Source organism: Phoxinus phoxinus, assembly GCF_949152265.1.
Source record: "Phoxinus phoxinus genome assembly, chromosome: 2".
NCBI lineage: Eukaryota > Metazoa > Chordata > Actinopteri > Cypriniformes > Leuciscidae > Phoxinus > Phoxinus phoxinus.
In genome coordinates this window covers 29,893,673-29,909,774 of record NC_136877.1, presented here as the reverse complement: position 1 = coordinate 29,909,774, position 16,102 = coordinate 29,893,673, and the positions used below count along the sequence as shown (strand labels likewise).

General features: G+C 37.6%; 1 protein-coding gene across 1 annotated transcript; it reads left to right on the top strand.

The window, feature by feature from the left end:
• Positions 1-537: 537 nt before the first annotated feature.
• Positions 538-16,084, top strand: arhgap1 (Rho GTPase activating protein 1). Its single transcript, XM_079604172.1, has 13 exons — positions 538-666; positions 6,678-6,822; positions 9,787-9,879; positions 9,964-10,051; positions 11,377-11,508; positions 11,621-11,707; positions 11,834-11,932; positions 12,017-12,127; positions 12,265-12,341; positions 12,512-12,589; positions 12,680-12,808; positions 12,949-13,052; positions 14,199-16,084. Exons 2-13 carry the CDS (start codon positions 6,687-6,689, stop codon positions 14,364-14,366), a joined length of 1,302 nt encoding a protein of 433 aa, XP_079460298.1. The 5' UTR covers positions 538-666; positions 6,678-6,686; the 3' UTR covers positions 14,367-16,084.
• Positions 16,085-16,102: the final 18 nt, after the last annotated feature.

Sequence of the window (16,102 nt, the reverse complement as noted above, 5' to 3'; positions counted from 1 at the left end):
CAAGATAATTTTTGAGGCGGCGCAATTTCACCTAAGTGATCATCACTGAATGTTCTCATTACTTAATTCCTGTATTTCACACCAAAATGTCATGCAATGCTAAATAAAATGTAAATCAGTTTCATCTGATGTAATCGCAAAAAACAGAGCTTGTATTTGATTATTATTATTACATTTCTGGTTTTGGGTATAGCCTACTTTAACATGCCTGAAGCCATTTATTATTTCAGTTATTGCCCCATTTTATCTCCCATCCCACCAAGTTTTTCACTTTATTAATAGACTTATCAGAACACGCACAAACTGTAATGCTTAATATAACTGTTGCTTTGCTCAAAATGATGGTGTTGCTCAGAGATTCAGTGGTCCCTGAATAAAGGGGTTTACATGGAGGAAACTTCTGACATTTCAAATAGCTCTTGGGCTTTTTAGAACACACAAAAGCATTATATCATGTATATTTTAATCCTGCTCTAGATCATTTTCTAATAAGTGGCTGTTGCTTGGTTATAATAACAACATATAGGAGGCGTGACCATCCGTTCTTCTCCTGCTGCATCCGGGCCGTTTACATTGAATTACAACGATCGCAAACCGGAAGTCCCTAATGAAATTCGCAAGATTGACAGAGTTGTGAAGACTTCAGTAGGGAGCGCTGAAAATTAGGTAAAATCATTTCTTCTTATTTGACTTAATAAAACCTGCAGGGTTTTGCTCATCGTTTCCTCTGGTCCGCATAAGCCTTTAGCCGTACGGCAGTGCAACACTTGTAAGAATTTCCGTCCTGTTAAGTCAAGATGAAACAGGTTTGCAGCTAACGTTAGTTAGCTTAGCAGACTGTCGACTGATCACAACGAACGAACCAATATGTGCAGCATTTTTGCTTTGACGCCATAACTTGAGAGGAAATCTGTTGCGTATTATTTAAAACACACGTTTACTCTGTTCTTGCTGGGTAAACAAACGGTTACGTGTCCAGATGTTGCGTTTCCTTAGAAACGCGGGGGAATCCGACCTTATCTGTCAAGAGCAGGAGTCTAACGTTAGACGTGTTGACTACACCAGACGTTTCGTTTCGTTTATTTCAGGCAATGGCACAGAAAAAAAGTACAAGGTAGACAAAATATAGTTAAATCATATAGTACAAGAAAAGCAGAACATACAGTATTTTGTTGTTTGACACTGAACCCAAGCACTTTAAAAGTTCGAAGAACCGCTGGCATGGGCGGTTGTTGTCTGGCAGAAGACACTCAGGATTACTGCCCTGTTACAGATAAACGTTACTACCATGTGTATGGGCATGGGCAGAAATCAAGCTTTGAGCTCCCATCCCAATGTCAATAGTTTACCCTAGCTCCCATATTATTGTTCATATGACAATAAATTAAATAATAGTACAATCTTGGTTCGTTGTATCTTGTTTGTTTACAGTTAACGATATGCAGCTCAACGAAACGCTCTCATTCAGTGTCCTTTTTTACGCGTTTAGTGAATCTTTATATGGGATGTTTACGTGTCCTACAGTGTAACATGTTCTATTCCATCAAAATTATTTTAAACAACCATGTGTTCTTTATTATTATTATGCCATTGTTATGGCCTCATAATAATTAAGAGACTTGCATTTGTTTCACTGCACTGCATTTGTTTCCATGTAGAATAAATCCTTCACTGCATTCACCGTTTTAACCTAAAATCTACCCATTTGCTTATGTGTTCACTTGAGGCATGCATAGTTAATTTGTTGTGTTTTCTCCTGTGGATTCATGCGTGGATGACCACACTGCAGAGAGATGAGCCGAATCTCACCACACGCTATACTTTGCTTTCTCGTGCTTCGCTCTGCAGATTATTATGTGGTAGATGTGCTGAGCACATCTGAACCATGCTTAATGGCTCCACTAGACAAGACAAAAAAAAAATGATTTTTTTTGCATTTTTGATTGCTTCAGCAGAATGGAGCTGGGAATATGATGAGCGGCAGGATTGCTGACCTGCCACAGCTAAACTACCATATGTATGGGAAGAAGAAAGCAAGCTATGAGCACAGATCACATTGTTTTTTCCCCAATTGTATTATTGAGGAGATTATAAACAATAGTGAAATCGTGGTTGTACCTTGTTTGTTTATAAGGTCATTGGTACATGAGAGAAGCACTAAATATTGATTTTTGGCAATTTTTTTATTGTGGTGTTGTAAGGCTACAGTCTTTTAGAAAGCATATAGTTTATTTTGGAGGTGTTGGGGTTTCTTAAGTGCTTTTGTTTTTAAAGCTCTCTTTAGGGTCTTTGTTTCTGTCTGAAGTGCCGGTTGACTTCACTGACTGCAGCCTTGAAGCCTCTGGAGTAGGGCTGCACGATATTGGAAAAAAATTACATTGCGATATTTTTTTCCCCAACGATATATATTGCGATATTGAGAGCCATAACTCCAGGCTAAAGACAATAATTACCATTCCATGATATTAATAATTTCACTAATAAGCAAGCTTCATTACAAGTGACAAAAAAGGTCACTTAATATTTTATTCCAAAATTAGAACATTTCTGTAAACACAAAAGCAGAACACATTTTTAAATAAAACAGCAGCTTTACACCAACCCCCTGATTGGTTTACAACAATATAACTTAAAATAAATATTTATTTTATAAAACAACTTAAGCATTTTGGTTCACAATCTTTTAAGTCAACTTTTCTTAGCCAAAGTGACAAAGTAAAACAGTGTTGATGTTGGTCATCATAATCATATGAAATAAACTAAATGATATAAAACTTTAATATAGGCTATTTTGTATTAAATCTTCTAAACAGATTAGAGAACATGTTTCTGTAAACAGAAAAGCCGAACACATTTAAACAGCAGCTTTACACCATAACACCTGTCAGCGTCGCCGCTCCCACCACGCGAATCAAGAGCTGAGGGGACACCAAAAAAATAGCGTAATGAAAAATCAATATTTCTAATGCCGATATTATTTCAGTATAGAAATACAGACATCCCAAGTCTCCCGGAAGTTCCGGGAGTCTCCCGCATATTGATAGCGGCTGATGCCCGCAAATTAGTCAAAATCTCCAGAATCTAGAGCGAGCGCGCCCGCGAGACAGAGGGCCCTATTTTAACGATCTGAAACGCAAGTGTCAAAGTGCAAAGCGCAAGTAACTTTGTGGGCGGATCCCGGCGCTGTTGCTATTTTCCCAGCGGGATAAATGACTCTTGCGCCCGACGCAAATGTAAAAGGGGTTGGTCTGAAGTAGCTTCATTATTCATAGGTGTGGTTTGGGCGTAACGTGAAATAAACCAATCAGAGCGCCATCTCACATTCCCTTTAAGAGCAGGCGCGCTTGTTCCATGGCGGATTGCTATTATAACGGCGGATTTGCCGGCGCACGCCAGGAGCGGTTCACAGCCGAGGAAACCGACGTTCTCGTCAGGGCTGTAAAACACAGAGAAGTGACATTGGGGATGATGGGAGAAACCCACCCAAATTAGGTTCGGTTAAACAGGCGTATAATTTGGGTAAATGTGTAGCCTAATCTAGATTTTTTTTTTTTTTTTATCTAGATAGATCTTTTTCACATCTTCACGGACACAACAATGATTTCCCTCGTGTGTTAATATTTTTCCTTGTAATAATGTATGATTTGCAAAAATGAAAACTGCTGCATCTGTTTATATTAGAGAATCAAAGTGGATGCGCGTTAACATTATGGCCAAGCACGCGCCCTTAAAATACCATATCACTAACACGCAACGCGCCACTGTCTTTAGACTGTTTTTTTCCTGATCAATGGCGCAATTGCTTTCTAAAACTGGAAAATAGCACCATGGAAGTTTTGCGCCGGAACACGCCTTCTCTTTGCGCTGAACCTCCCCCGCGAGCGCAAGTTCATTTCCTAATTTACCGACGTGCGTCTGTGGAGGGAAAAGTCCGCTGTGCGCGGGTGCAAAATAGGAATGATACATGCGTCGGTGTTCAAAGTCAATTGCGCTGGGTGCAAGATAGGGCCCAGAGACTGTGCTCCAAACCGCGCAGCGCATGCACGGCAGAGAGAGCAAGAGACCGCGCGCGTGCCTCATGAAGCGCATGTAATATCTCCCGCTGGTGCTACTGTGCTACTACCCTTCACATCGCATGTTCTGGCGATGTGACTATCGCTCACTCGCACATCGCGATGTCGATGTTAAAATCGAATATCGTTCAGCCCTACTCTGGAGCACAACTGTGAATGAGGAGCATTGTTTTTGCTGATGGTCTTGGGTAATGAATTAGAGAACCATTGTAGAGTGGAACAGGACTGCTTTTGGAAGGGTGCTGTCTGGCCAGAACCAAAGGATTTATGGTCAAGCACTGAGATCAGAGATAGTTCAGCAACAACTAGGCTAGCTACTTAAGAATGATGAGAGCTTCTCTATATGATTTCTATGACTATAGCAAGATTGCTGTCAGTATTTAAAACAGAATCATACTCAGTCATACACATAACTGAGATAAGCCATGTTCTTTGATCAGAGCGACAGATTGACCCGGGTTACGTCACCTGAAGAATGTTATGTCTATGATATCCCATTATTTATATATATATATATATATATATAGATATTGACATGGGTGTCACAGTAGAATGAAAACTGTCACAGGTGTTAGTAAACATTAAGCTGTCTCTGCTAGAGTTAAGGCTATAAATAGGAGCATAGGGTTAAACTGAGATTTCTTGTCAGTATGCGGTTGGACGGTCACATTGCCGCGCGGCACCAAAGCGAGGGACTGTCACGGCAGATCAATGTCTGAGCCCTACTGACGCCTGCATTAGTAGCCTTACAGCTACACTCATACAGAGATCAAAAATATAGCACATTCACAATGCCACAATATTTTCATACTAAAAGAATACGATCAAAATATAATTATAATGTAATAAATGGCTAATAGTTTAGTTCCACAAAGCTTGACCCTGCCGATTATGACAAATTAAAACACTTGATGGTGTGGATTATTTACATTGCATATAGGGGAGTAATGTTCTTTTATGTGCTTTAATGTTTGAATGCCTGTTGGTTAATGCAAAGATCTGAAAGACTTGCAAAGGTTAGTGAAGCTGTTCACTGCATTTTTCAATACATGATTTTCTATGAAATGTATGGGTAAGCTTTCAAATAAATGCCCTGTTTATGAAGAGCTCAGCAAATGTATTAATGGTTGATGGTAGTTTGCTTACCATATGATGGAGTGCACATGGAAGCTAGTGATTATTAGGGGTGTAACAATACATCGATCAAATGAAATGACTAACGATCCGATGTATCGCTGCAACGTGTAAAAAAATCTATATCTATACTAGCAGCCTAATATTCTTTCTGCTCTCTGTGTCATTCATTAAACACCAAAAGGCAAAGAGAAAATCTCTCACTGCTCTTGACTAAATAACTTTTTTTTAACTTTAATATTATAAATCTATATTTAACAGATGTCCAAATTGGGGTACAGGATGTGCTATTTTCAGATATGTTCATGATATATATTTTGGTTGCATTTGTGAATTAATAAAAATATAACTGGTTGTGTAAAATAGGCACGATCTATCGAACATGAATCGATCGATATGCCCCTGAATTTAATCGAATCATATTGCAGAATTTTTTGAGGTATCGTCAAATATTGTATCGGTGGCTATGAGACTCAGTATCATATCGTATCAACTGTCCGATTTACACCCCTAAAGATTATGTGATCTAGAAACAAATCCTTTTTTTATTATGCTTTTATGTTAATTTACCTAATTTGCTAAATTAACATAATAGAATGCAATGCAACAATTTACCAGTTATTTTAAATGCAGTGTTATTGCAATGAAGAAATTAAATAGTTTTGCAGCTATAAGTTGTGCAAGACTGCGCAAAAGCAAAAGCTTATTTGTTTCTTTTAATTCCACAACTGCTTCCTAGTCCATTAGCTGTGTCATTTATGAATAAAAACCTATTCTGAATAATATAAATATAATTTATTTATGCTGCTTTCCCTATCACAAAGCGGTTGTATGAGGCTAAATGCTTTAAAAAATAATAATGAAAAAAATCAGTAATTTTGTGCATGAAAACTTGCATTATTGTAAATGTCCTTGTTACAGTGTAATTATACATTTAAGTCCTGAGCAATATTAATCAAGAACATGTACTTACTGTAGCGTTAGGATTAGGGTTTGTTTTAGGGTTAGGCCTAGTTGCATATATTGTTGCAGAATTTACTGTTAACTGCTACGGTTAGTACATGTGATATTACAATGACACTGTAAAATAAAGTGTTACCTAAATGAATCAGTATCTAAGCCAGAAAACTAAATTAATATTAGCCTGTTTCTAATGTTTCTAGTGCCTTATTATGAAAGGTGCTTCTGTTAAACAGTCTTCACGGGACAGATTAATAGATAGCAAAACTGTGTTACGAAACAAACTCAAAGGACCTGATCATCATCTGTCATTGTGGTCACCCATGTGAGTCAGCCAGTTACTGTTCAAGCAAGTGTGCGTGTGAAACGCTGCATTTGCACAGGCTTATGCTGGACGGACAGGAACCTAATGTGAAGGGAACTGAGTGTTTGCAGATCTCAGTGTAATGTTGTGTGGTATCGTTTTGTGCTGTTCTATCTCTAACTGTTGTGTGAATTGTGTTGTCTTAGAGGACCATCATGTCCTCTGACCTGCTGGTGGACCTTCAAGATGATCTGGTTGGAGACGACACTCCTAGTCCTGCCCTGGACCAGCTCAAACTGGTACAGGACAAACAGTGGCCACCAGATGACCCTTTTAGCCTGAGCAAATCCGGTGAGTGCACATGAGTGTGTGTGTGTCATACAGGATAAAAATGTTTAAATGTAGTTTCTTTTTGCAGAATCACTCTATTCGTTTTGGAAAATGAAGCTGTGTGAGAAAAAGGAAGTAATTGCAAAGAACATTTTTATCATGAATTCCAATCATATGCTTGCTATATTTAGAAGCAAATGAAGCTGAAGTCTTCCAGATGACATAATTGTCACTGCCTATTTAAGAGCCAGCAGAAAACTAAAGTAGTCATGCAGCATTAGTCATACAGCACACACACGCTTACGACACAGGCAGCCATACACCCAGAGACACACACTACCACTCTTACCGAGGAGGACTTTGACTGGACTGGTGTGTGAAGTCCAATGTAATTGGTTCATCATTTGGTTAAGCCAGTGAAGCTCAGAGGATTCAGTAAAGTAGAATGAGAGTGATCAGAGAGGCAGGCTTCTTATCACTCCATTGCCATATACTCTATAGCGTGTGTTTGTGAAACTGGATGTTTTCATTCAAGTCTTGACATTGTGTTTTTTTTCTCGGTTTTACAAAATTACTAGCCATTCAGCATTTTTACTGGCCACAATTTTGCTGTTGGGAAATTACGTTTTATGATGATTAAAGTTGACTTTGGCGTGCTAAAATTGACTGGAGATAGATTTACAGCCCTTTCAAATGTAAATGACCACTGTATACAACCAAATCAAGACTACATGAAATGTATAACACTACAGGTCATTATTAAATACTTAGCTCTGTAAAGCTCCTTTAGTGTGTGTGTGTGTGTACAGTCAAACCAAAAAATATTCAGAGACCAGATATATTTTTTTTATATTTTTGTACTAGTTAGTGCAGAACACTATAGTTAATTTATTTAAGTGAGGATAGCAACATATCCAACATGTCACAATTATGTGATTATAGTTATACCCAAAAATTATTCATACTGTGGACTGCCAGTAAACTTAATAAATATTTGTGACCAAAAATTATTCAGACACTTTGACCTGACCATGTTTTGCTTAAGTGTTTTGTCTTGCTAATGCAACCTTTTTACACCACAGGCTGGACAAAATTAAGCATTGCTTGGTAAGTGGTTGACCTAAATTGGTATTATCTAATTGTGTACTCAAATTTAACAGCTGACCGCTATTCAACCTAATTCATTTGTGAGACAGTCTAACAGAAGGATTGCCAAAACCAGTGAAATATCAGCTGATTTGATAACCTAATTTGAGTTCTTGTCATATTTTATTACCATTTTCTAAACTATAGCTAATAAACTGAAAATGTGAGAAATGTTGAAGGTGTCTGAATAAATTTAGGTTTGACTATGTATGTATATGTTTAAGTATATGTTGTAGGCTATAAGTTTACAAACCCCTTGCAGAATATGCAAAATGTTAATCATTTTAACAAAATTGCTATTGATATGCTGTCGATATGACCAACGGACATTTCATGGTCCTTTATAGTCTAGACTTTAAAATTGGTTGTCCCAACCACAAAAGAGGTTCGCCTTTTCACTGCTGTACGTCCTACAAACGCCACAGACAGTACATGATTTTCTTTGCTGGATCATATACCAGTCTTTCTCGACATTACTTCCACTTTTGGTTGAACTGTCTTTTCTTCTTTTTGTGTCCTCTTCCTTTTCATCCTCAGGTATTCTTTTGTGTTTTGTTAACTCTCTGGGTTTTGCTAATCCTTTTATGTGCCGCCTCATAGCTCCACTGGTTCACTTTTCCACAGGGACTTCTCTTGGTTACATTGTCTTGTGACATCAGTCGCTGGTGCTTGAGCAAAAGGCAATAGGCTTCACATATTGAGCAAACACTGTGAGCAGGTAGTGCGCATGGGAGTTGTATAGTGTAGTGTCATACTGCAATTAGTTAAAGGGGTGGTTGATTATGATTTCACTTTTCTTAAATTTAGTTGGTGTGTAATCTTTCTGTTTGAGCATAAACAACATCTGCAAAGTTACGGCTCAGAGTTTAAAGCAAAGGGAGATATTTTCTTGACAGAAATCAAAGGACTACAACAAATGGCTGGTAGGGACTACACATCATTCCTCCCTGGTTAGTGACCTCACTAACCATACAATTTACATAAACCCCGGGAACCCCAATTTACATAAACCACGCAGTGTTCAGAAGAGGAAGAATTGTTTATCAATGACTTGAAGATAGTTAACTCCACATCAGCTACATAAAGTCATCAACTAACCATTCAGAGACGTCCTGTTGCCTTTTACATTTTGTCACTTCTTCTTCATGTTGTCTCTCCATAATTGTCCGACTTCGGTTTGAACATAAAAGGCAGAAAAGTTTCTGAGATTTTAGTGCATGTCGGCAAGCTGCTAAGAACGAGCTGTTGCGCCCTCTGTGCCGGGAGCAGCAGCTCATTTGCATTTAAAGGGACACAAAACGACACGTTTTTGCAATCCCTCAAAAAGTAACAACTTTAATATGCTATCAAAAATGATTTGTGGGGTATTTTGAGCTAAAACTTCACATGCTCACTCTGGGGATATCTTGTGAAAAGGGGCATTGTACCACCCCTTTAATTATTTCAGATGCCTTTTGAGAAGACTACAATTAAAATATTTTAATTGGCGAGTGTTAATGTCAAGCCCTCTTTCCATGTATCATCTCTAACTGTAACGCACATTTACATTTATGCATTTGGCAGATGCTTTTATCCAAAGCGACTTGCATTGTATTTCTTGGCGTTGCAAGCGCCAACGCTCTACTATTTGAGCTACAGGAAAGCTCATTATTGTAATCAATATTGTAAGCCTTACAGAATAGTGTCATGACTTAATTTTAATCCAAAAGACTTACATTCAAGTGATATTTTAGGATCCTGTCAACAGTCTGTAAAATTAAAAATTTTAGACTCTTACATTTACATTTTTTTATTTATTTGTTTGAAATGGGCCATTCATCATTATATGCTTTCCTGCAGCTTCAGACATTAAAAGTCTTGGTGACAAGTCACATCTGTCCTGGGACGACCCCTTCTATGACATCGCCAGACATCAGATTGTGGAGGTGGCAGGTGAGACGTAATTAAATGCAATAAGCATCACCAGCTAGCATTTATTCTAGTTCTAAAGTTCTTGATCTTTCTCTTTCTTTATAGGTGATGATAACTTTGGTCGGAAAGTCATCGTTTTTAACGCTTGTCGTATGCCCCCCCAACATCAGCTGGATCATCATAAGCTTCTCATGTAGGCGTCACTGCTCTTACTTGATTTATGTGCTTCATCAAGCTGGGCTTAATACGCTGCATCACCTATGCATTGCCTTTTTCCTAATTATGGGTGGTTGAAATGACATGGCTTATTATTTGTCCAGGCAATCATACGTAGATGAGCACAAAACACAAAAAAGATTAAGGTCAAGTGCAGAGAACAAAAAAGTTCAGGGAAAAGATTGATTATGATTCAAGGAGAGAAGAATCCTTTGGAGAAAAAAAGAGAAGATATAAGCAGCAGTTTTGAGTTGTCATCTGATATTTTCAGTTTTTTTGTTGTTGTGTAGTTTATTTGGTTAATCCTAATATATTTAGGTTTTAATTGATATGGTAATTAAATATATTCTTACATCCTGATTTTTTTTAATTTTTTTTTCATACAAGTCAAATAAATAATGTTTTTTTTGTTATCCTGTGGTGTGACAATGGTGTGACATTTAAAATAAGATTCAGATAAAATTATTAGAGTTTGATAGTTGTAAATGGTGTCAGTTAATTTTTGATTAAGTTATAGCACAATTTTGCTAACCACATTTATGTATTTAATTAATATGAAACTAATTTCAATAGACTAAAATCAGTCATAATTATGAATTTCATTTTTATGAAAAAAAGTATAAAACACATTGACCTGGTTTCATAGACCGGGGCGGGGTTGGATCAGACCTTTTATGACATTTAAGTAGGCTTTATAAACATGCCAATTTTTTTTTAAAATTTTTTTACTGGTGTGCAGTTGCACTGACGTATTTTAAGATATGTTTCTTTCCGTTAAAACAGCTCAAACATGCATTTTAGTCTGGGACTAGGCTTAAGCATTGCCTGTGAAACCAGGGGACTATGTCACATCATTTAGCAGTTTCAGGGATTAGTCTAGAAAAAAGATGATTAAAGTTAGTTTAAAATGGCAAATCTATATGACCCTGTCAGCAATACATTTGAATTGTTTTCATTTCATATTCTCGAGGTATTTCTTCCTTCATCGTTAGCATATACTGAGTGGTTGACATTTATGCCGAGTAATAAATCAGTCATGTGTTCAAGGCACCATAATGCTCTAAGTTTTTAATGAAGTGAAACCGAGGTAGACGTCTTACATCTGTTTAGTTCCTTGTTATGAACTTCAGGAGTTAGGAGGATAATGGCTTGCATATCTATGAAGAGCAAATTTCACAGACTTTTAAGTGTATAAATGAAACCTGAAGTTTCAGTAGTTGTCATTTTCTCATAAGTGTAGATTTTCTGTCTAATTTGAAGATTATGTTTGGTGTGAATTGATTGATTGCTATTTGTGTGCAGGTATTTGAAGCAGACTCTTGACAAGTATGTGGAGAGTGATTATACCCTAATTTACTTCCATCATGGTCTGACCAGGGAGAACAAGCCCTCTCTCAGCTGGCTTCGAGATGCCTATCGAGAGTTTGACAGGAAGTGAGTGATGCTTCTGTTAGTGAGAGGTTCATGAGTGCTTTAACAACAGTACACAGGAGCAATTGGTTCTAATTGGTTCTCTCAAGCTTCACTATCGCTGTGTCTGTTGCAGGTATAAGAAAAATATCAAGGCGCTGTACATCGTCCATCCCACCATGTTTATCAGAACCCTCCTCATTCTCTTCAAACCTATCATCAGGTCAGTGCCACACTATGCTTAATATGCTGAACTTCTGTCTTCCTTGATAAGGTTCTGTTTTATTCTGTATTTTATCTGTACTGTAATCTGAGTCTCACAGCCTGTTTCACATACTTCATGTTACAGCTTTAAGTTTGGCCAGAAGATAAATTACGTCAACTATTTGAGTGAGCTGGAGGAGGTTGTGAAGTGTGATCAGCTGGTGATTCCCAACAGAGTCAGAGAGTAAGAAATTATATATGCAGTTATACACGTACTCGGATAATTTTTTAGCCCTGAAGAAATTCATTCAAGAGTTTTTTTGTGTAGGTATGATGATAAGATCCGTCTGTCTCTGAAGCCGTCTGTCGTCCCTGGACCGATCTCTCCCCCCCGTAGTCCTCCTCTTCCTTTCCAGCAGTTTGGCGTCCCACTGTCAGCGTGAGTTTTCCTCTCACATCTCACACAGTTACTGTTACTGACAAAAAACATGAAGCACCTTCATTCTTGAGGTAGGACTGAATGTACTCTTAACCCTGCCATTGCCATTTAGAGTTTTTATTGTTGTTTGAAATCAGATTGAGACACATGGCAGCAGATTCTGAGGGAATTCCACTAGTCATGCGTGATACTATTGGATACCTGCAGGAGAATGGTTGGTCTTTTACTACTATTTATATTATTATATATATATATTGCCTTCATGGGTTGAAATTGTCTGGTGAGCTCACAGTCATTGGTATGCCAAATTGATTATAGATTGTAAATGTATTTATTTATTTGCTTATTTGAGAATGTGAATTTCTTTTCCATCTTCATTTGTAGGTCTCCAGATAGAGGGAATATTCCGGCGTTCTGCAAATGTTTCTTTGGTTAAGGATATTAAGCAGAAATATAACTCTGGTAAAGTCATGTGATGCTCTGTACACATTTCCAGTTCATAAGATCGATCGGCATCAGTCCTCAGAATGTTGCTTGTGTGTGCGTCTATAGGAGAGGAAGTGAGTTTCCCTCAGCTGGACAATGTCCACTTGGCAGCTGTGATTCTAAAGATGTTCCTCCGAGAACTGCCAGAGCCGCTGCTCACCTACCAGCTCTACAATGACATTGTCAACTTCCACAGTGAGAACACACACACACACACACACACACACACACACACACACACACACACACATGCCTCCTATACTGACGTTTGTTAACTTATTCGCTAAAACATGTTTTTGCATACAAATTATTTATAGTTCCTTGTGTGTTGTCAGATGTTGACACTGAGTCTCAGGCAGAAAGAATTCGTAACATGCTGATGTCACTTCCTGAGGAGAACTATGCAGCACTGCGCTTTCTCATACAGTTCCTTGCTCAGGTAATGGTAATACTCATCATAATCGTCAATGTTCAACAATAAGGATTTTTAAACTTTTTTATTTATTTTACTTTTAGAATTTTAAATGGAACTTATTTTTAATGTTTTACATTTATTTAAAAAAATATTTAAAGTGCCCTATCATGCTTTTTCAGACATTACCTTTCATGTAGTGTGTAATATAGCCGTTTATGAATGTAAGAGGTCTGCAAAGCTACACAGATCAAAGTGCACGATACATGGAGTTATTGTCTACCAAAAGAAATAACCAAATTTGCATAATGCCAGCCTATGGTCTCTATTGGCTGCCGCGAATAATGTGTACTTTGACCTGCCATCTGACCATTCAGAGCAGAGTGGGCTCTTGGAAAAGAGTTTTTTTAGAGTTTGAATCCTTTATTCAACCTTTTCTTATGTGACCCTGGATCACAAAACCAGTCACAAGTAGCACAGATATATTTGTGGCAATAGCCAAAAATACATTGTATGCATCAAAATTATTGATTTTTCTTTTATGCCAAAAATCATTAGGATATTAAGTAAAGATCATGTTCCATGACGATATTTTGTCAATTTCCTGCCGTAAATATATAAAACATTTATTTTTGTGAGTGAATGCAGCACAATCCCGAACATAAATTAACTTCTTTGAAGGAGATTTTCTCAATGTTTAATTATTTTTTGCACCCTCAGATTCTCAAATAGTTGTATCTCAGCCAAATATTGTAATATCCTAATAAACCATACATCAATGGAAAGCTTCTTTTTTCAGATTTCAGATGATTGTATAAATCTCAATTTAAAAATTGACCCATGTGACTGGTTTTGTGGTCCATGGTCACATATTTTATTACCTTGGTTACATGTAAATTTATAGTAGGAAACTTCCAAAACAAAATTAGGAACCTTTAAAATAGAATAATAGGGGCACTTTAAAAATAGGATTTTTTATTGTTAAACTTTTCCCAACATTTTTTTTTATTTTTTTATTATATAAGTTTTCCTTACAAAAATAGCTGATAATTGTACAGGTAACCTCAATGTAGCAATAAATATCCCTGCTAATAGTTCTTGCTCAGTATTTCTTTCCTATTGTCTCCTTTAAGCCCGTTAGTGTTTCTGATCTTTATTGTTATTGATGTGCAGGTATCTGCTGAGAGTGAAGTCAATAAGATGAACAATGCCAACCTGGCTGTGGTGTTTGGGCCCAACTTGCTGTGGGGACAGGATGCTTCCATGACACTCAGCGCAATCGGACCAATCAACAACTTCACCCGCATCCTGCTTGACCTACACCAGGAGGTCTTCGCTTAGTGAGGAGCAGGAGAACTTTTCACGTTGACTCCACCCCGGTTACTGTCCCTTCCCTGTTCCATAGCTTTGTCCCTCTGCTGTGTCCCGTCCTTCGTGTCCCCCTCAGTATTGTCAAATGCATGAGTGTTTCAACTGGGTGAAGCTACACGAAAAGGATACTAGAAGGCGCAGGGCGGTCAAGCTTTCACAAATGTTTAGGCTGATTTAAATTCGGACAATCATCTTGTCTCTCCTGCAGAAGTCATGTAGCTGCTGTCAGACATAATGGTACTGCACCGTCACAAGAGTTTTATAAGGTCTGTTAGCAGAGGCCTAAATCAATAAACCAACAAGGAGTACAGGCAGATTATTTTTTTTAGTTGCTCATCAGCTGTACTTTGGATATTGTTTGTTCGACTTGACCGATGCAAGTTAATTTCAGCTCATTTTTACGAGACAAAAAACATTAGGCTAAATGCACACGTCCTCTATTTTGTAAGCCATAGCTGGCACAAGCTATGGACAAGTATAAAGCACTACTACACAAAACTTGAAACACTTATTTTAAACATGCTTCTTTCTTATTTCATAAAGTATATATGGTATGTCTTTCATTCACACTTCATTTATATTATTATTTCTATTATCCGTTCCACCTTTTTTTTTTTTGTGTCTCAGTGGTTCGAGGAACAGGGCAGATACTTTTATGGCCAGCACAAATTTCTTGATGCTGAAATGGCTGATGTTTTATTATATATATCTGCCAACAGTCACCCTTCTCTCCGTATGTGTGGAGTTTTGTGTATTTTGTGTGTGGTCTTTTCAGTAATGCTGTTGTATTATATTGTACCCCAGACATATTTATTTTGGCCAAAGATCATATGGTTAAAATGGTTGTGGTCAATTTTATTTGTAACTAGAAGGCAAAACTGTCGTGGACAGTGCCATTACACATGGGCGCATTTGAAACAAAAGCCCAAACAAGATTAGGAATAGCAAACAACAATTTGATGTCATTTTGTCCTCTTAGTAAAATTGTGGTTTCATCGATGAGGAAATATATCATAGTGCGATAAGTCATTGCTGGTGTCTGAGTAAATAAAGACGTAAGTACATCGACATTCCAGTTGTATCACAGGGCTCTGTACGTGGAGTGGGAGTTTCCCCTTCGCTTTAATTTCATAATTAATGGATATGAACTGTCAGGATTTCGCACAAAGGAGGATTGTTTCATGATCTGAAGTCCAAAAGAACCATAAAGCAGGTACTTGGGTACTAATTAATTTAGCACTAATGAGTTGTGTCATATGCCTTGATATTGAACTGTAACTGTTTACTGTGTCATGCAAATGTCTTATTCATGTCAATACATCTGAGCATTGACATGTGGACCAGTGGCTTAAATAGTTTTAGACAACCTCCCTCAAACCCACGTGTCTGTGTGCCTTACTGGAGTGAACCGGCGATGATATTAGCTGTTGAATTGAATTCCCCTTCTCTGGACAGATCTGTGAAACTTGTGCCATTCTCTTGTATCTGTATCCAAACACATACCAGTTTACCTGTACTGTAGACGTGTATCTCTGGTTTCCAAGTGGAACTTTGCATTACTTCTTTTGTGAAGGTTCTTTTCTTCCATTTTGGCTGTTAAAATGTATTCTGTGCTTTTGAAATCTTTACTTTTGTATATCATGTTGTGGATTCAGAGTAATAAATTGTTAGAGATGGTGTCATTTTTCCCCCCCCTTTTGTGGTTT